The sequence below is a fragment of the Anopheles darlingi genome, chromosome 3, assembly GCF_943734745.1.
Source record: "Anopheles darlingi chromosome 3, idAnoDarlMG_H_01, whole genome shotgun sequence".
Lineage (NCBI taxonomy): Eukaryota > Metazoa > Arthropoda > Insecta > Diptera > Culicidae > Anopheles > Anopheles darlingi.
In genome coordinates this window covers 19231467-19253600 of record NC_064875.1, presented here as the reverse complement: position 1 = coordinate 19253600, position 22134 = coordinate 19231467, and the positions used below count along the sequence as shown (strand labels likewise).

Sequence of the window (22134 nt, the reverse complement as noted above, 5' to 3'; positions counted from 1 at the left end):
CAGGCAGCCAGCCAGCGAGCCAGCCAGCCTATCGGGCTTCTAATCCGCAACATAAACGGAAGACGTACTTCTCGCCACTGTCTGTTGCGGGAGGCACTTGGACTACTAGCGGCGGAGGGATTTGCTTCAGAGAAGAATCCACCAGTACGCAGCGGATGAATGGAGGCGTTAATTAGAGTGACGGTAATTTTGGGCACCGAAGCTTGCTTCCGGTAGATAACACGCCCAAAACCGGAGTCCAAAACCTGTCCGAAGGTGCTGATTACACAACGGGCGGAACATAAATATTTGCACGCGGGCGCGCGTGCTTCCAAGGCCAGCAGAAGCTGAAGGCAGCCTCTGGCCGGAACGTGTGCCGCGAGTTGCGATGAAGCTATTCCCTTTTCGGCCATTTGGGCTTTAGTCACTTTAAATGAGAGTTTGTGTTATGTTAAACAGTAATTTGAGTTCGCAGAACCATTAAGCGAAGGTTTTTCTTTTCTCTTTCGGTACACCCGATATTCTCGGTATTCTCGGTGGCGCGCTTATTATGATGCTCCGGTAAGCGCCGGTGGTGGTGTGTTCCGATACGAAGTTCGAGACGAAACAGTCTCTGCCCAACAAGAGACAAGAAACCATTTCCACTGACGGGAACTGCGTAGCGTGAAACTTTGTTTCGGTCGCTCCCGGCTCCTGGCCTAGTTGGAGGCCAAAAACTTTGTAGATTGTAGACACCACAGTCGCACCGTAGCAATGAAACAGGAGCATTAATTGCAAAACCGCCAAAAATACGCAGATAATTCCGGATGGTTTACGCGCGAGCGCGAGCCCGCCATTGTTCCGTTGTGCCCCGTCGAGCTTGAGACATTTTGACAAATAGCTCAGGGTTTGTCTTAATATTTCACTCCCATCACAACACTGCCACCGTTTCGGTCCTGCATCCTAAGCCATTTCGGCTTAAGAGACGAAGAGATAAAGAGAGGGAGGGAGGAAGAAGGTCGCTCAATTGCACGGAGGAGATTATACGGACATTTTCAGGACATTTCAGCAAGCACGGACTCTCTCTCTCTCTCTCTCTGTCTCTCTCTCTCTCTCTCTCTCTCTCTCTCTCTCTCTCTCGCCATTGCCATGATGAAATGATTAAAATTTTAAGAACTCCCATCGCGATCATATGACCCCCGGTGGTTCTGGTGGCGCGATGGCTGCAGCGTTCCATGTTTGCTCGTTTTGAAAAGGGCATCACCGTGGAGACCGAGGGGTAGTCACCCCCTCCCCCTCCTCCCCCCGCCGGTACACCGTTACACGCATCGCATTTAATTAGATGACGACGTTCAGTTGAAAGTCCTTCTGTTCCCCCCGAGGAGAAGGTCACGAGGACACGGTAAAAAACAAATAAAAGTCCGTCGCGATTGCGAGTGGCCGATGACCACACTCCCCGGGTGTCACTTCCGGAGATTATACCCGGACGACGCAAAAGGAAGGAAGGAAGGTAAACATCGGTTACATCGGAGTCCAGCGTCACTGTTTATCATTCGGAAGTTGTACGTCCTCTGCCCCGGAAGGGCCAGATGAGGCCCTCGTTGCCCTCTGCGTGGATCACTTGAGCGTGGATCCTCGAGGACACTCGCGTAACACATCGCGAGCGCACCGAGGCAACGTTGTCTGCTTTGACAGCGGAATAATCATTAAATAAGGGGGGGAAAACATCCTCCACGATGTTAATGCTATTAAGAGGGGAGTTTGCTGCTGCTGCTGCTGCTGCTGCTGCTGCTGCTGCTCGTGGCAATCTGTTACGCGCTTGACGCTTCCGCGAACTGCAGTGCGGCACAATTAGTAGATTGAGAAATGGCGAGCGGAGTGCGTGGCGCATCTTGAAAGTGTCAGTTTTCTAAAGTGTTTCTCATATTTCATCGCAAAGTACTTTATTAAAAGACCGACCGACGCCTAGCTGCCGCTGTTCGTTGCCGACGGATAGAACATCCAATGGTCAGCGGCCAGTGCTAGGGCTTCCCCTTCTCCTCGCTTCCCTTCACCGGCCTCTAGGAAAAGGTTAGCGCACTGAAGTGGTAAGCTGTTGCCCGCGAAAACAGTGGCCACTGTTGGTGAGGGGTCACTGGTGAGAAAAGTTTTTAATTCTCTGCTCACGAAGAGGGTTGTGAGGGTGTAAAAAGGGGGTAGTGAGGCGATGGGAATGGGTGTGCATTTGGTAGCTGCTGGCCCAACGGTCATTATCTATTCAGTGGGTTAGTCTGATAATTGTTTTCCTTTGGCCGTTTCGTAATATTCTTTCGCCACTCCGGTCGGACCGAGCGGTGGTTGGTGGTGCCCCGAAGGGATTGTTAAGCTGGCTAGCCGGCTGTTTCGCTGGAAACCTTCGCTTTTTTCTGCTTCCTTCAATACTTGGTAGGTTTTAAATAAATATTTTTTAATACGAGGCCAGAGAGAGGGAGAAAGAGAAAGACTTTGTCCGTAACAGACCTAGCAGCAGATAGTTCGAAAAAAGGGCGTTAAAAGAGGTCAGTGGCTGAAAAGGTGAGAGGTCGACAATCTCTTCCCTTACTTGCAAGACGATAAAGCTGTGCTATTTGGATCGTTGAGTTTAACAATCTTTGGCCCCTTGAGCCGCTCGAGCATCGTTATCGTTCGAAAGTGATCGCCTGAGATTGGACGCTTGGGAGATGTAAGTGTCTGTTTTCTCTTCGTGGCAACCGATGAAGAATATCCTTGAAACGGTTTTACCCCAGTTTCATGGCCTTAATTTAATTTACACGTTTAACTCGATTTTCATTAACACTGGTTGGCAACATAATACGTAACCGTGGAACAAAACCATCCAGCACGACACCATCGATCGGCTAATCAGACAAAGAGAAGGCAAAAGAAGGAGATAAGGATGGGTGCGGAACATCTGACAACGAACGTCGGTTGAATCGAAACCAACCGTTCACACACGGTCGTCATCGTTGGCAGACGAGCTTTTACGAGCGGATTGTTCCTCGGTTTTACATTCCCTTGGAAACATGTTCCGGTGGCGATGACGCGCCGCGGGTTTCATGCGTTCAAATCTGACGCGTTTTACGTGACCAACGTTGCAGCAGGGGCAGAAAACAATAAAGCGTCTTCTAGCCGGCTCGAGGGGGACAGGAGTAGGCGCCGAGGATGGCAGAGAAGGAGGAGGATGCATATATTATCTGTCACATTTGCCCCCGGAGGAATCGTAACCGCTGGACGGGTGTCACGAGCGCTGGGGCATCGTTGTGTTGCTACAAAGGTCTTGATTTAACGGCCGCACGCACCTAGGGCTCACCAAATCTGGCGAAATACGACGATTGGTCGGTACGTCGGTGAATACATGATTTCGTGGCAAACGCATGGATTATCCTAATTCATTCGGCCGGCAGCCTTTGACACCCCATTTTTCTCATCATTCCGCTGTAATGGAAGCAGTGACGTGTGTGAATTTGTCGACATAAAGTATGGTTTTCGGCAAAATGGTCACATATACTGCGATCACAGGAATGAGATTTCGATTTCCTGAACTAAGGAAAACTCTATCGTTCGATCGCGTGTCCTGTCGCGTGTGTTTGTCAAATCTAATCGAACATTTCCTAATCATAAACTTGAGAGCGCAATCGAAAATGAAAAAAGTTTATTGGAAAACTTTTTCACTTCATATTTCCGAGAAATTCCTTTAGATTCCGTTTTCAATTTACCGGTAACCGGAACAGACACGCCATTGCGCCACTATCGTTCATACACGGTTCCGTCACGAAGCCAACGGATTGCGAACGGATTGTTGATTCTAAAAGCCATTTATTGTCTTGGCGAAACCATTTGCTTAAGCCGATTAAAATCATTTCAAACTCAAGAAACACGATCTGGCAACACCGAAAGGAGGGGCTACATGCGCCGGTGCATCAGCACTAGGTGGACGTGCCTTGGCGAACGCCTGCCGAGTGCCACTCGAGCCGAGCCAAATGAAGAACCAGAGAGCTTGCGCTTTCGCACGCCGGGTGTAGTTCTCGTTCCCGGTGCCTCCTAACTCCGATCTCTGTGGAGTTGCTGTGGCCCCCGGTTCACTGGAAAACGGTTATTAGGAAACAAAAACAAACCCCCGGGTAGAACGGGGGGCGGACGAACCGTGTGGCCACCAGCCGAGACAACGGGAGAGTATCGCTTTGTTCCTCCTCCTTCCTCACCCCGGTAGAACGGTAAACGTTTGTTCATATTGCCTGCTTGAAGCTGTGCTGTGCACATGTGTGCACCGAGAAACGAAATGGTTGCATTTTCATCCATTTTTTTTTTCTCCACTTTAAATTGGTCTCCCAGGACGTGCAGCGGCACACAAAACGAATGGCTGCCCTATAGGGTCCGGGCTGGTGTGCTGGCTTTAGCTCGGCCCGAATTCGCCTCGCCTCGCCGTGAAACGTGACACCGATTCATTGTTGTGGCTTCTGGGCGCTTATTTAGCGGTAAATGAGAATGTTTTGTTTGGGTGCTTCTGTTGCAATGTTGTTCCACTTGCTGCTGCAGCCACCGCACAGCGGAATGCATTATGCATGGATGTTTTACTTTTTCACTGCACACACACACACACACACGGGCGCACGCCCAGTCACAGGATTCAAGCACTTCATCACTACGACAGATGGATGACGGAAAGGTGAGTGAAATGTCCTTTCCATGCGCCACCAGCAAAGTGTATGTGTGTCGAGTTCAGTTATTGTTACGGAGACGATATTTCACGCGACAACAATACGAATCCTGTCGTAGGCGAGCACTTCTCGGAAGCACAGGACGGCTGCGTTTGGACTACAAGAGACCCAGAGGCGGAGAGCAAGAGGAGCGCTCGCTGCACTTGGCTGCTGCTGCTTGAACCAATTCATGTGACAACTTTCTCCTACGACTTCCCAGGCTATGTGTGTGTACGTCTGTGCGCATGTGAGGCCAGCAAAGTTTCATTCCAAGTTCAACGGCTTCACCGTGTGGGACCCTCGTCTCTCGGTGTGCCAGGGCGAAACAGGACGACCCCGCCCCCGGCAAAAGGTGAACCTTTTGCTGACAGCAAAGAGCGAAGAATCCAATTTATTAATGGCGGTTTGGCGCATACAGTAGTGGCTACCGTGCTAAGGCCGAACTGCATCTGTGCACCCTGGAGGTACGGGGCGAAACTTGAACGCCAGCATCCTTCTGGGCGCGCTAGCATGCAGAGTGTACGGACCACCATCGACTGCAAAATGTGGAAAGTGGGATCTAGCCAGTGGTTTTGATAGTATATGCGTTGCAAGTTTTGCCAAGTGTGGACAGTGGCTTCTGTTATCAACAAGCACTTCTGAGGTTATGAACTCAGGGAAAAGGGAAGTTCCGCCATGAGAGAGAAAGTGTATAACATTTGTCTTGGTGTTTTGATTGAGGACTGCAAATGTTAAATGCTAAACAGCAAATGTTGGTAACAGCATAATTTCTTTACTGGATACAAGTTTTCTTTCAACCTGCAGTATGCAAAAAAGTCTGAATGCGCTGTAAGAAATTGAAAAAAAATTGATTCAACTTAATTTTCCTTTTAACCTTTTACGAAAAGTCCCGATAGAAAGAAAGTTTTGTTAGAAACAGTCGAGAAATGTTAGAAAGAAAGAAAAAACTCCACCTCTATGGGATTATTTTGTTAAATATTACACATTTACAAGTATAAGCTGCTTACAATTATAAACTGGTTTTGTACTGCCATGTTAATTGAAATGTACTCTTCAAAATCGATCTAAGGTTTTTCCTGAAAAATGAAGCCAAATTGTCTCATGCAGGGTACGATGATTTTGTGTATTTTTTTTTTAAATTCGAATCCTATTCATGTAGAGCTTCAATCATGTTGCGGAGTATTTGGTGTTACACGCATGGGTAACTATGGTCTGCATGGTTAATTATACAACAATAGCCCTCTATTGTACTCTGTCTGTGATTCATTTCGAGTGAAAATTCACCCAACATTCCACCCAACACGACACATAATGTTGTCAATTATTGTATGAATAGAACATGAAACGGTTTCGATTCTTTTGTACCCATATTTCCAATTCCTGTCAGAAAAACGGGGACACGCAACCGCATCGCAACAGTCCAGGTCCCCGAAGCTCACAATAGAACGGCCCCAGCAACTAGTACACCTGCACAATGCGTAGCACTAGCAGCAATCGACCGGGAGAAACGATATCAATTTGGCTCCCTTTATGGACACCCGCTGGTGTGGTGGTGGTGTCCAAATGGAGCAATGCCATAAATTCCCCCTTCCTTCCTTCCTTGACCCGGGCAAGAGGCCCGTGTTGCGGAGGTTCGAAGATCATCATCCTGCCGTGCTTGGCATCTGGGTCAATCTGGGTCTGGGCTTAAATTGCGCGCGAGCGCGCAACGATGCGATAAAAGTTCATCGCGATTCCAACACGAAATGGGGGGCGGCGAAGAAACGAAAGCATGGTCGTCACTGCAGCACTAGCCAGCCGACCATTTTCGGGGTCCGGTTTGTTGTTTTCCGTCCCGCATTCCCTCTGCTCGTGCCGACCACCGGACTCACCGGAAATGTCTTGTCCCATGACCCAAGGGAACAATTCAACATCCGAACCGCCGAGGGTTCGCCGAGCGACGTCTCATCTAATCCAGCGTGCCAGGTACACGCAGATGGTGCCCACAATCACAGCCGCTGACCCACTGTAACGAGGCCACGACGAGGCCGTTGATGCAGCTTCCGTGCCTTCGTGCTCATTGCCGCGCAGCGCGATCCTCCATTAAAATGAGAGAGATACAGAGAGAGAGACAAAGACAGAGACGATACGATAACCAAACGAAGCATCAGCACGCCGTGGACCCTCCCTGTCCCTGCCTGCGGGCCAGTGCATCGACCTCGTCTTTCACCCAATTATCCTTAATGGAGGATATCAATTTTAATTAATATTCTATGCGATGGCAAAGCGAGGCCACCGTTGGTCGTTTGTCCAACTCCCACATCACACACAAAAACCGACCGTAACCGTACTTTTAGCGTCGAAAATGGCAATGAGATGCGCGACCAGGTCGTTCTAGCGGCCTCTGTTTGCACAGCGATGGCCACGTGCGGCCACCTCGCATGCTCGGCTGCTGCTGCTGCTGCTGCGGGGATGAATATTAAAAAACAAAAAAACCACGAGAACCACGTAGTATCCCAGCGGAGGCAGTGTGTGTGTGTGTGAGAGAGAGAGTGAGCCGTTCACGACCACATCGTCATTATGTGGCCGGGCCGGAAGTTTGCTTCGCAATCCGGGCTGGTTACTCAGCATTCATTTTCATAGTTTTTTTTTTGTGGGTTTTGTGTCAAGCTTGGTGTTTTTTGGCTCGTGGGTGACATTAGCTCTTGTGTGGTTACTAAACTAACAACAACAAAAAAATAAGAACGGAATGTTTAGATTGCAGTAAATTGCGAAGCGAACACACACAGAGACATTTGGTATCATTTCAATCGTTTCAATCAGTTCGCTTCGCGCTGCGCTGCGCATCAGCGTTTTGCACCATTAGTCAACATGAAACCAGCATCAAAGCAACACAATAACGCCAACGGTTCAACACTCGGTTCAGCGAATGGCTTCCTCCCTGTTTTTTTTTTTCAACACGTACCTGCGTCGTTCGGGTCGAACTCTGCCTCCAGCTCCTCCTTGGTCGGTTCTCGCTCAGGTTCAGAGGCCGCCGCCGCCGGCTGCTGCTGCTGCTGCTTGCTGCCCTCCGACGCCTTGGTAACACCGTCGCCTTGCTTCATCTCTTTGCGTGTTTTGTGACCACGGAACGCTGCCTGGATCTTAGTAGCTGCCGCTTCGACTGTGGAATGGAAGAGCAGAGCAGAGCAGAGTAGAGAAAGATGAAATGAAATGAGTGAGAGGAGGGGGTTGGCGCACAAATGTTATTTTCTCCGCAAGGTGGAAAAAGCTTTTATCGACATTTTTCACTACCCACCCCCACCCCCCATCCCCCAAACCCATCCGATGGAATGGTGTGTGTACGGGGCAGCGGGCAAAATGCTCTTTTCTCTTTCCGTGGAAAAAGTTTCACGAGATAAACAATTTACACCGCGCCGCGATGGAAGGTAAGCGCAGCGCATACTATGGTAACCACTTTGTGAGGAATGCAAAAAAAAAACACCACCAACATTTCCAACGCATTCCTAGATTTCCATTCTTTATTTATGTTGCTAACGGGAGGGGGTGGGGGGGGGGGGGCGCCCGAATTGTTCCCTTTTTCTCTTTGGAAGGGCGCACCATTCGCAGAATTCGTTCGTTGGTTCGACGACTTCGTTTGATTTACTAAATTTAGAGTTTCGCGGAAAATACGACGGTGAATCAAATATAAACGAGACTTACGGTCACAAAAATGAAGATAGAACGTTCTTGCTTTTTCAGTTGTTGGGTTGGTTTGTCAGGAATATGAAAAGCGCCCTGGATCGCCCCATTGACACTTTCAGTATCCAAAGTAATAATCTTGCTGCATAAGGTACCTTCGTTATTTACGCAACATATTATAATCAAATTTCTCGCCGTAGAAGGCGTAAAACTGATCGAAATCTTGAGGAGATCGACTGCATACTTCTGGGAAGAGACACTGTCGCGAGGTAGAGTGGTTGCATAGCTTAAAACTTTTTTTTTTTGTCGTAATCGTGTTGAAAATGAGAGCCATAACCGCAGACCTCACACCAGCCTAAGAGCGCATAACAATCAATCCTTTAGACGGCTTACTGAGAATGACAGAAGTCGAATCACTGCAGGACAATTGATGCGACCGATTCTTGTAATGATTTAAGTGAGATCCGACTTGCATATCGCCGCTAATATGGGACATATTGATAACGGAAGTGGTTCTCTTCATGACAATGCTCGCAGACACACACACCTGCAGCCATTACTAGGGAAAATATGGAGCAACTAAGGTGGGAAACATTGGAAGACCCTTCTTACACCCTGACCTTCTTACCCTGTGACTTTCATGTGTTTAGCTCTCTAAAGGAAATTTTGGGGGACAAAAGATTCAACGCTGATGCTGAGGAGGAAACCTCATTTGCGCAATTGGCTGCAAAGACGACCAACATCTTTCTACGAGAAATATATTAAAAGGCTGCCTATCCGCTGGGAAAAATGTGTTTCGGAATCACGAGACTGTGTAGAAAAATAAAAAAATAGCTTTTGTGCGTTTAAACTAAAAATAAATTAGCTAAAAATAAAGTTTCGTTTATATTAGATTCACCCTCGTATTACATAGGGGTTTGTGAAGTATGGCAACCGGTACCGGTTGAAATGGTGCCGAATTGTCACCATGCCATTGGTTACCATAATTCCACCAAAAACAGATACTAATCCCCCTACCCTCCCTCCCGCCCAGGTGAGCTCATAGAATTCAAATCCGTAAATTAACAACAACTTATCGCTCCGAGCGGAAGTTGATCACTGTTCGAGTTCGGGTTTTGAGAAAGTTATATCTCTCTCGCAGGACTCCGGGGAAAAGCCAGGATTGAACCGGTCCGGGTACCGGTTCGGGCACAATAAATCATTCAAAAACCCCAAAGCTACTTGTTCCGTGGTGTTGTAGCCGTTTCCGGTGTGTACCGCAACCCCTACTGGGTTGCTGCTCGTTGATGATGGGACATCCCTTCCTCGGTCGCCTCCCTTTTCGTTGTTCGTTTTCCAATACATTGCACTCGTAAACAAATAAATATTGAATTTGCCCCCCCCCCCCCCCCCCCTCTTTGGTGTGTCAACCGCCGCCGCCTGGCCAGCACGGGGAAAAGCGAATCGATTTCTCGTTTCCCCGAAATCGAAACACACGCCACGAACCATGGCATGATCATAGAGAGGAGGTCCGCATTATCGTGCCCATTTCATATTTACCGAAACCCCCGCTCGCGCCCCGCACTTCGGGATTCCCACGTCTAGGGCACGCGTTGGAATTGAAAAGGCAATACAGGAACTGTTGCCGTCGTGGTGGTGTTGGTGGTGAAGTGTGTTGCTCCCGGGGTCGGAGCGCGTGCCCGGAGCACAAATGATGATTGAGACATTTCGCTCTTATGCAAACGCTGGCCCCTGCCAGGCTCCGGGTGCTTCCTTTGCATGCGGCACGCGGGGGTTTCTTTTTGATGGAAATTCTTCTGGTTTGAAAAATCAAGAAATTAAATTTAATAAAAACTCGGTCTCGGTGTCGGTTTTTTGTCCCTGGCTTCCCATTCGGTTCCACATCTCCGGCCGTCGGTCTCACGGAGACGCGGCGCGTGTGACGGTCAACCGTTCGTTTTACTCCCGACCCACACAAGTGCTACCAAGAACCCAGCAAGGGTGAACGAGAGTGCGAGGAAATCATAAAAAAAGGCGCTCAAAAGGCGTTTATGAAGGTGCTCAACGGCTCAACATGTCGGAAGGTGTCGGATTATTGCTTTTCAACGGCGGCAGCAGCAACAGCACCAGCAGCTACCGAGTAACGATCGTTACTCAGGTGAATGTAAAGCCAATAAAAATGTGGCTCGTTCCGTTTTTAATATTCATCATTCCCCCCCGGTGCTCCTTGGCGAGATATGTTTATTCGCACAATGGGACTGGGTAGATGGCACCTGAAAACGCACAATATGATGGTGCCGGGTCCCGGGAGTCATAAAAAGTCAACCAGCAGCAGGCAGCAGTAGCAGCACCCCGTAACATAAGCACACCGATCATTGCCGGAGTGTTAAAAACAATATTATTTTCACTCACACAATGTGTAGTACAAGTTGCACGGGGTGCGCTATTAAATGATTAGCGTTAGTGAGTGTATTTTTTTTTATTAAAGGGGATCGCAATCTGCGTTGCACCACCAGCTCGTGGAACGCCGCATAACCCACTCGAGAGTGTGTGTGTCATGTGTGTCGAACATAAAAAATAAACACAAAATGGCTACTATACATTGACATTATATTGAACGATCGTTCCTTCACGGAGCGGAGATTGAGCGAGGCTAGCAGCATAAACGCCCATGAATGCTAATTCGTAATTCAACGGCATCAAAATGCACACCAGAACACACTCACACACACACACACATGCACACACACGGACGGACGGATGGACGCCGATTCTATAATCAACTTGAAAATGCCAGCGCTGGCAGCAGATGTTTAGTTTTCATTGGTTCGTGTGCTGGGAGTTTAGTTGTTGCCCCTTCACCACCACACATCCACCACTTGCTGCCAGACTAGACAACTTTGGTTGCATTTGCATTTCAAATTTTCCAAAAACTGTACCCCTAAACCACACACACACACACACACATACAGTGTCGAGAGTGTGCTTCGGTCGGTGGGCAACGTGACCAACTCCACCAAACGTGGTGTGCATTCGCCGCACTAGCGCCGCCAATCGGTCGCTCCAAAAATTGGTTCAGAAAATAAATCAAAAAACCACCCCTTCCCCTTCGCCTCACACACAAACTCTCGCCCTCGAACTGGGAAATGTTAAAAGGCGAAAGTTTGCTCAAAAACTTATCAACCTCGTGCTGTCTCGCGCTGCCTGGCAAAGTGTTGATGAAGTTCACTTCCGATGCGCTCGTCCGCTTTTGATTTGCTGCCCGCGGCCGCCCCTTTTTTTTGCTGCCTTCGGTGCCTCTCTTTTTGATGATGAAAATTCATTGCACGCCCCACCAAGGGATGGGGTAGGGGTGGGGGGTTTCCTGGGCCTTTTGCGAGTTGCAAATATTCGCCATATTCTCGAGCCGAGCAACCTTTTTTCCCGGTACCCATCACCGGCATCATCACCATCGTCGTCATCATCGTCATCGTCGTCGTCGTCGTCGTCGATTATCCAACGGAAAATTCAATAAAGAAAAATTTCAAAAATTCACCACGCACCGCTGCGCTTGCAGTGGCGTAGGAGGATTATCTGTGTGGGGGAAGCCGGCATCTGGGGCGGCATCGCAGTCGCGTGTTTCGCTAAACTCGAGCCGACAGCATATTTTATGCTTCCTATCGTAAAACCCGGGGCCAACTGTCTTTCGCGCATTGCTCGCATGTGCACACACACATGTGTGTGGGTTGAAGCGATCTTATTGCTTTCGGGGCTTATTTCGCGGTGGAAATAATGTTGTAATGTTGAGGCACCTTCGCTTGGGACCTGTGCCCTCTTCTCGTCAGCAATTTGATGTGCAGAGGTTGCTTTCGACCAGTTTTTGGTCCTTTGGCTCACTATGAACTCCTCGCAAAACACATGTTCTATGCATGGCGGACAGTTGGTCCGGGATTGTATCTTTTTTTGTTGTTTTCCAACAAAGTTGCAACCAACCCTCCCGGATGATGATGCGGTGTGCAAAATTGATTTTAAAATTCATTTGCTGCTCGCGGCGGAAGCTTTTATGGTTCGATGACCGGCCCTGTCCGATCGAGCATAGCTGTGTAGAGCATAGCACTGGTTGAATAAATATTTTATTCCGCCACAAATCACGGCCCCACAGAAGGTCCGGAAAATAGAGAGGTATTTGGAATGCTATTTTTATCCGCTCGCATCGCCGCCACCAGAGCATGGCGCGGGCCGGAAAAGGTTGAGCTTGAGGTTTGCCAATGGGTACTCGACCCATGTTTTCGCACATCGTACGTGGCATATCATCGTCCGCCCAGGGCATCGTGTGTTTTTTTTTTTGGCACCGGGATGACCCAATTTCAAGTGGCACATATCCAACAGGCAGCCAGCACCATCCCGGACCATCGCTTCCGGCCGGTTGTGCGCGAAACGATTGATTGTTTATGATGCTGCGGATTTATTAAATCTCGATCGCTCGAGGGCTTTCGTTTCGTCCCTTTAAGCAATCTCCTGCCCGGCCACGCTTGCATAGGCGGCGGCTAATGGAATGAATGGAAAACGCTGTCAGCGTCAACGTCGGCAGTACAGTAATCTGTCAAGGTAAGGGCACTGGCCACTCGCTCCTACAGCGACGGTATCAAGATTAATCGCGCGTTCCGTTTTTGGTCGCCGACATGCCGGACGAAAAGTGCCACTCATCGAGGAATGAGTGCTGCTAGCCTCAAGCCTCAAACGCATCAAACGTTTGCGACCCTTTTTTGGGGCTGGGCCGGTTTCGGTGTGTGGGGTCCGGGAGGGTTTTTGCACAACAAAAGCCTCCCGCTGACCCGCTTATTCTGTGCTACGTCATCGCCATTGGTTTTGTTGTTGCCTTCTGGCATGCCTTCTGCTCTTGTGATGCTTCTAGACGCACATAAATCATAATCATAACGGTGAATAGAGAGTGAGTGAGCAAAGAGTGAGCATTTTCGGTGGGTTTAGCATAGAACAGAGCATAGAACGCTCCGGTATCGTTCGCGTATGCTGCGTATGGCATGTGCACGACTGAAGGAGAAGGAAATGAAAAATGGAATAATTTTTATATGTAAAAACATACATCAACTACAATCAAACAACCAATAAACCTGGTCATTGCTACAAATTTGACGTCATTTAACATTCCAACCTGGGGTCGTCTTCACCGGTCCATCGTTTAACCGTGGTTTACGTGTCGCTGTCGTTTACTATAAATAACGATAATCACCATCCGATCCCGCCATTCAAATACCCACGATTGAAAAAGAAAGGCGGCCATAAAAATAACTTAATTGCAGTATTTATGTACCACCCACTCGCCGGCAGGCGCCAGGCAGTATGACTATCGCTGCAGCATTAAATTATGGTCTACGGACCAACAACACGGACACAACAGCCGAACACAAGCCAGGCCACACCAGCAAACGCCAGCGTTTCCTGTTCCTAACCTGTGAAGAGCGCTGATTATGTGTGTCTTTCGATGGATTTTGGGTGAAACGCGGGAAGGAGTGCCCCGGGGACACTATTTCTGGCTGGCTGGCTGGCTGGCTGGCTGGCTCGCTGGCGGACTGTTTATGTATTCAGTGGCAACGCCCTACCACTTGGCCTCTAGTGGGCTCGGTTGGCCCTTAATGGAATGGAGCCGGTGGCGTGCCCGCTGTAACCGTAATTTGATGGACGTAAGTTAGCGAACGGCTGTCAGGTTAGGGAGGAACGGCAATGCGGGGTCACCGGTATCTTTGTGGCGTGTTTTGTGAGAAGGTCACCGGTGCCAGACCCAAGGATGGTCGTGATTGCATGGGCTACGGGGGCGAAACATTCGAAGGGCCCCCATTCGAACGTGCACCGAACGATCGAACGAACGAACGAACGTTTGTCAGCTGATTGGCAGCTCTTACTCCTCCTCGTCATAACGATGGTCCGCTATTATATCCGCTGCGGTGCATTCACTCACTCACTCATTCAGGTCTCATTTTATCGATAAATACCCTCGGAACGCTCGCCGTACTGTAATCTTATTAGCTAGCGGATGCGGAGAAATGGGATAGAAATGGTCTTTTTTTCTTTGCGATAAACCTCCAGTGGATCTAGCAGCAGTCCGTACGTTAGATGGTTTATTTATCTGTTTTTGCAGTGAATTTTTCCTTAAATCAATAACACACTTTCATGACAGGCGAGCTTTCATTTGTAAGCGATTGGTCTATCGGGAATAGTCACTCAAGAGCGAAGAAACTGTTTCGTTTCGAGTTTCGTTCGCATTGATTTCTCACTCTCGAGGTCAACCGACCGGTATTGAGCTATCGAAGGGATCTCAAGCTGAAAACGCTGGCCAATATTGCGCAGGATAGAACGAGAGAGCGAAAAGTCAGGATAATAGTGTTAAAACCAAAAACCCATCAAAGGACCAAACGGATTGTCGGAAACGAAAGAAACTTGTGCTTTTCGACCGAAAATGCCGATTGTTTCCACCGCCAGTTTCCAACAGCAGCACCCTCACACACACGCACACACACGCACACACAATGCCTTTCAATCATTCGCATTCCTTTTTGGGCGTGACCCCCCTTTTTCATCCATCAGCTGTTCCGGTGTTCGGTCACATACTTTATGCTCCGATGGAGACGCCCGGTACACCATTCCATGACCGAGTATGATCGGTCCCTTTTGTTTGCTCTGTGTGTGTGTGTGTGTGTGTGTGTGTGTGGGTGTGTGTGTGCGCGCGCGCTATGTATCATGTATCATCAAACTAGATTGCAAGCACGGCGCAAATCCATCTTTCAATTGTTTGAAACTGTTTAAGAGCTGACAAACACACAGCCAGGAATCTGTTAGCAATACTTAGAACAGCGAACGCTGTTCTAAACCGGGCATCCGGTTTCGGTTCGGTTCCGCACATTCTTTGTGGCTCCCCGGCGATTTCGACAACTTTTCGAAGGCAAGGATAAGAAGAGTTGGAGTGCCGGTAATGTGGCGAGAATCTTTTTTTTTTTTTTTCTCCACCGTTTCCTCCGATTGTTGGCTCACACCCAGGAATGTGAGATAGTCGCTTCGCGTCGAAGTGTTTCTTGTGCTTCCTGGCGCGCCCTTCCTTTTCCAAAACGCGATCGTTCGCGCTGGCCGGCGGTTGGCTGGCCGGGGTTGGCCAAGTTTGTTTGGTGGTTGGTGGCCTGTCTATGATTATCTTTCTTATTTACGATCGTATCGAATCCACTGAGTGTTGGGGCCGCCGTAGGAAATTGGCAGGAGGAAATAGTTTACTTTCTATTAGTGCGCACTCTTGAACACTCGTCTTCGTCTTCGTCCTCGTCGTCGTCGTTGTCGTTGTCGTGGTCGTGAACGTAGAATGGTTCGATGCTGAGTTATAAAGCTGACATAGCAACCGACCGGCGACCGGCGACCGGCGACCGTCGATCCACTGCAGCTTTTTTCATGTCCCTTTTTTTGCTTTGGCCATTCTTCTACCGTGAGAGTGCAGCTAAGTGGTGTCTGTTTGTGGAACTAATAAAAAAAAAACGGGGGCTACGAGGTTGAGCATAAATTCAAACTCCGTGAGTGCCGCCATTCACGGCACATTCTCGGGGCGTTCTCGTTATCGGTGTCGGTGTCGTTTTTTCTGCTTTGCGGAGAAGCGTTTTGGAAAATGGGAAATCGTTTAAGCCCGGAATGCTTCGTAGCAGATTCGAGCTGGCATAATTCAACCATAACCGTTTATCGTAATGCTCAATGATGCTGCTGCTGCGAAACAGAGGGTGCTGCTGCGTGTTCATTTGCATGTTCACTGTTCATTTGTGCTCTTCTTCCCACAACAACAACAATAACAACAACAACAACAACAACCACAACAACAACTCCTTTCACAACACACAAAGGTGCTTGTCAAGAAAATCCGAACTGAACACCGAAAGTTTAATGTAGAAAGTACAAAATAATGAAACTTTTGCCATTCGACCCGTACCCGCTTATCTTGGTAGTTGGTTCGGTCGCCTGTATTCCAGCGGGGACAGACACAGGGACACAACGTAGCGTAGAGGGACAGATCCTTTCATACAGTGCCCGGGCCCTGCATCACTTGGAGCAACGGGCGTTCATTTTTATGGCGTTGTTATGCTACATGTTATGTTGTGTCCGCGTTCTCCACCAACATTCCCTCTCTGCCCCGCCGTGGAAAAGTTGATTTTCCTCTTTCCCCAAGCGCGTGCAAACAACTCAACAACCATGTGTCATGTCGCGCTTTCACCCCCTCCCCCTTTTCATACGCGTCTACTCCCGGGCGTCCCCGGGTGGATTCGGGGTGGATAATGATACTTCGCAAACAATTTACATCTTCCGTGGGATCGCAAGGGAGCGCCAACGGCAACGGGCCTGGCCCTGGCGTCCGTCACTAATTGAGAGCAATATTTTCACTTACACAACTTGTACCGGCAGCGGATAAAACGAGAGCAGAACGTACACACACACACATGCACGCACACAGCGTATGGTCCAAAATAATCTGCCAGCAACTTTTCCAATTTCGCACGCCCTTGACCTGCGCCACCAACCGCCCTACGACTCCACCTTGGCCAGTGCGTCCCGTCATTAGCGAGTAATGAAAATGGCGGAGGTGCTCGGCGATGACGATGGGGAATTGCTATGACAACCACACCGCACGCCGGTTGCTCGATGCTCGATGACATGCTCAGCACTAATCACACCACCACTCGGTGCCGGTGACAGTGAACCCGGGGAGCTAGGATAAGATCACGTCAATCACGTCTAGTCGTCTAGGACGATGCCGTCGTCGCAGGACGTCGACAACGCATTCCCTTGTCCGTTTGGAGTGACGAAATGAATGCTACTGCTGGATTGTTGTGTCATCTGTTCTGGCGTGGTGCTCTCTGGCAAGAACGGACAGCACCGAATTGTGCCACCGGCAGCAGCAGCGGCAGCAAATCTCGGATGATGCCATCGAACATGGCTTTTCGTGTCCGCGCAGGACACGTACCCTGTGCCGCCCCGCATCTCATCACTAACTTGTTGTTTGTTCGCATATTTGCAACGACCGAGCGAGCATTAGTAGCACCAAGCGAGCGCAGTATGCGTTCGAACCGATGTCGCAACGGTGCCGATGCACTCCAGAAGGCATCCCGCTCGCTAACATACATGACGATGATGCTGTTCTGTTGACGATTTTCTACCTCCAACTATGCGCCTGCCAGTCTGCAAAAGGCACGTCTGTATTGTTTGATGTCGACTGCATCGAACTCTGCCGTTTGATCAGTAACAGTAACTTTTGCTTTGGCCCCGAAACAACGAGACTAATTGCAATTGCCATCGAATGAGATCCCCTTTCCCCCCCGAGGAGTACTCATTTCTTTTCCTCGATCGATTCGATGACGATTTATGGTTCACAACCATTTTAATGACATTTCATTGAACCGCATCGCGAACATCGCAAGTGGATCAACCGAAAAGGCCGTAAGTGGCCACTCAATTATCGAACGCCAATTGAATCAAATCGAAGTGTGCCTCGAAAGTCCTCGTGCAGGACATTGGGCCTCCCCCTTTAGGGGCCCTTCGGGAAAACCGCATTCGAGATGCACTTTTCGGTTTTTCCCGGTAACAACCGTTCCTGGCAATATTTCGTTTGCACATTCAATTAACCGGTCAGCGAACTGCAAAAACCAGGTCCCCAGCCCCGTGGGTCTCGCCCGGGGGCCTGGCCAGCAGCATCCGTTCCGTACCAGGCCAGCACACACACATCTCGACCATCATCGCGTTGAATTATTTACATCCAATTAGCCAAAAAGGGGGGGCCCCAAAACCGAAAACCGACGGGAAAGGTTGTGCCGATGGTCGATGGAATGCTTACGCACGCGCGCCGGATGATGATGATGATGTTGACCCCCCAAAAGAGAGCGGAAAGGCACACAGCGGCCGTTTCCCGATCGATCCGGTCCGGTTTTTGCTTTGATGTTTGCCAATTGCCATTCGAAGACCGAAGGCGAAGACTTTTCCGCCTTTTTGTGGAAAGGTTTTTGTGTGACGATCACCGACTGCATCACCGCTGCTGCTGCTGCTGCTGCTGGCCTGAGCTACTGGCCGCAACCTAATTAATTCCATTAGCGATGTCAGCTGGCCCTGGACCACACCCCTGCACTTTCAGCCTGCCACACACACACAGCTAGGGTGACGGGAAAGAGAAGCAGAAAGCTTTTAGAGAACCACATCCGGTACCGAAACAAGAGGGCCCCCGGCCTCGGCCTCTCGGTGGTGGTGGTGGTGGGGGTGGTGGATGTGATAAAATCCTGTCCGCGAATGAGAATTCCCTCATTAATCCTGGTGGTTTCGTGGGGTCGCGGCTAAAAATAGGTGTCCTAGGTCCTAGTGGCTGGTTGTTTCTGGTGTTCTGGTGTTCTGGTTAGTGTTTAGTGTTGGTTTCGCGGTGTACCATCACCACCACTAACGCCACCACGACGACGACATGGGACGATGAAGTTGATGTGGATGTGGATGGAAATCCTTGGAAAGCTTGGAGGTCGTCGGTTGGTTGGTTGGTTGGTTGGCATGCTACGTCAAAGCTCCCGGAGCACACTCACTTCAGTCTGTTCTCGCTCAAGGACCTCCTGTTTCTCGTGGCCGCGATGGAACGACCACAGAGCGTGGTTGGTGATGTCTTTCCCCTTTCTTTCCCGACCGAAGGCAAACAATGGCCAACGACAATGGTTTGTCGCGGCTGTGACTTCTCCATTCCATTGTGTTGCCGTCCCGAAACAGCCCGAAAGGTGTTTCAAGCCAAAGGCTAAGAATTGAATAAAACATTTGGCTAGTAAAAGGGAGCCATGAAAGCGTGAGAGAGAGAGCGAAAGAGAGAAAAAGGGTGAGGTGAAAAATTCCCGAATATCCCGCGTTCCGCGTTTGCCGAGGGGGGGGGTCCTTGGCCAGAGTTGAGAGCTTGGACGAAGGGACGAAGACGAGAACCGGTGACTGCAGCTGACGGCCAACGACGACGGGGATTTTCCGTGCCTCGCGGGAGCTGTTTGAACTTTTCGGTCAGTTTTATGAATCCTTTCCTCGGGATGTTTACCCTCTCTACGTGTATGTGTGTGTTTGTTGTGGGGCGGATTTTTCCCACTGTTTTGACCCCCACTTTTCACAAACTATCCTTGCCTGGCGTCCTTCCTTTGTTTACGTTAGGCGCTCGGTTCGCTCTTTGGCGCTGCTTGATCCTAGATTGCGTCCGGTTTTGGGTAGAGAGGGGAGGGCTGCTTTCGGTGCACGCTGGCCTACGGTGTGTTTTGTTTTGCATTTTTCCGTTCTTTTTATTTTTGCTTTTGTTTTTCGGCCACAGAGGGAGCGCCGGCTATTTGAACCGATTTGATCCTGATCTGAACTGTGCACCGGGACCGGCACCGGGACCGGCACCGGGACCGGCACCGGAGGTAATAAATTTGCTCCAACCACCAAACCAAAACCGGAAGGAAGGAGCCGCCAGCCCACATGGAACAGGCGGCCGGATCCGATAGCGTTGCTCTCGTGCCGCCTCGCTGGGTTTGCTGCTGATAGTGGAAGCAGATTGGCACACTACCGTTGGACTTGATTTGGCCCGTACTCAAAGCTTTAATTCTCTTCCGAGATTTGCCATTTTCCCATCAAAGCTGTCCGGTAATACCGGCCTGGCCGCGCCACTTTTGTGAGCAAGAGTTAGATCTCCAAAGGATAAGCTGGGTGTATGTGTGCGTATGTTATCATTAAAGGTATTGTTTAAATTAGTTTCGAGTTTAAGCTGAAGCTTTGAAAAAGGGAGAACCAAAACCAACGGTTTAGTTCATATTTGCTCATGGCTCTAGCGCTTCATCTCAGACCTTGGGAAGCAAACAACTCTTCCCGTTTGCTATTGACCGGTCCGAGTGGTCTTGGGTCAACATCGTGCCAGCCAGCTTAGGGGTTACAAAACGTCCAGACTAATTGGCACACGAGCACTCGACTATTATTCTAAACTTTTGACGCAACCAACGACGACTACGACGACGAGAATGTTGCGCAAATTTGTTTAGAATTTTTTTTCCATTTCCTGTGGCCAGCCAGCCAACCACTCACTCCTACACGGATACACGGATGTCGCCTGCATCGGATATGCATGACACTTGGTCTTTTGCAGAAAATGCTGCTGCTGCCATGATCTCTCCGAGCTGCTGGCCCTGTACATGAAAGCATGACGCATGACGCACTTACACCGCACAGCCTCAGTGCGGTCCATCTTTCCATCCACCCCCAGGCCCCAGTTAGCAATCAAATAAACCCAGTTAGCAATCATAATTCTTCCTTCCGGGTGTCATAAAAACGCCAGCCAGCCGCCATTACACCGTCCGTAAATGGGCTCGATTGAGGGCCTCGGCCTTGCAAAAACAGTTCGAGAGCGAGAAATGGCGTTCCTCTTTTTGGGTACCCCAGAATGGGAAAACGAGGAAACCGAAACCGGTTTTGTTGTTGGGGCAACCGTTTGAATTTGCATACTACTTGACGGACGGCCCGGTAGGCCGCAATATCGCTTCAAAAGGACCTTCCTCCCGAAACTGGACCCCGAAAATTACTGCCCAGGGAATGGATCAAACATTTGGTCAAGAGGTCTCCTCCTCTGCCTTCCTTTCTCACACCCTTAACAAGCCATTTATCGCTGTCAAGCCGGGACGATAAATCATTCACCGGAGAGTAGCATTGTAGCAGTTTAGTTGTAGATGCTGCTGCTGCTGCTGCTGCTACTCGGAGTCCCAGAGACAGACGCGGCGTGACACGTTGAATGTTGTATGAGGAGGGCAGGCGTTTGGCAACATAAAAGCTTCATTTACCGAGCGTAGTAGCGATGGTTACTGTGATTTGCCCTCGAGCGTTCTACCATTAAGCCAAAGTGACAGCCGGGCCGTGTCACTCGGAGAGAGCATTTATGCATTAGTAGAACAGAACCTGGCTGTGTTTGTCGTCTATCACACGAGATAAACGAGCTAGCGCTTCGCTAATTCCATTAAATGCGAGCGTTTTAAACTGTCACAGCATGCGGTTAGCGTAATGGCCGACTAGTATTGGGCACGCTCCGATCCGTCTGCGTTATCATCTCGTTACCGAGAAACAATCAACCGGGAACAAGTTTATTAGCATATAGCACCATCCACTCTCTCAAAGGGGGGTCGCGAGTCCGCGACTAATCCGCGGAGCGTGTGAAACCTCACGGAAGTAAAATTAAAACATGACACACACACACACACACACACACACGCGCGTGCACACAGACAGCCCTGTCAAGCTCCACCAAAATCGGCACCAAACAGCACGGGACACAATGGTACCAAGAGCAAAAAACAAAACAAAACAAACATCGTGAAAGGCGCCGATCGGGGAAACGCGACGACCACGGTGGTGGCTTTTCGTGCTGCAAATGACTGGTGGGCATGTCGTCATTAATTTTCTCTCCCTCGCCCCAAGACCGGGGCAGCCTGTTGATCGGAACGCCACTGGCGGCCGTTTGTTTTGTGCGTTTTGTGCGATGTGACGTGGTGTGGCGAGCGAAGGGAGAGAAGGGGAGAAGGGGTAAGCCCGAACTCTGTGCTGCCTAGTCTGTCACGCACACGGTCGGGCGATTAATTTTTCAACCAGGCTTACCAGCACCAGACCACCACCATCCCTGTGCTCCCTCCTAGTCGCCTTCCTCCGTGCCGTAGCATGATTTATTGGCGAATTTCGTTCGTTCGTTCGTTCGGGAAATTAATCCCCACCACCGTCACCGTCAGACAGGCGCGTGGTCTGGAGGGAGGGAGGGTGGAAAAAATCAGCAAAATCAGTTATT

General features: G+C 49.6%; 1 protein-coding gene across 2 annotated transcripts in view; it reads right to left on the bottom strand.

Moving 5' to 3' along the window:
- The window catches only part of LOC125957177 (sperm surface protein Sp17), a 50188-nt gene that overhangs the window by 8752 nt on the left and 19302 nt on the right, over positions 1-22134 (bottom strand). For both annotated transcript variants that reach the window (XM_049689669.1, XM_049689670.1), the window contains exon 2: positions 7618-7815. In XM_049689669.1, coding sequence (XP_049545626.1) covers positions 7618-7756 — 139 coding nt within the window. In that variant the 5' untranslated portion in view covers positions 7757-7815. The remainder of the gene's footprint in view (positions 1-7617; positions 7816-22134) is intronic.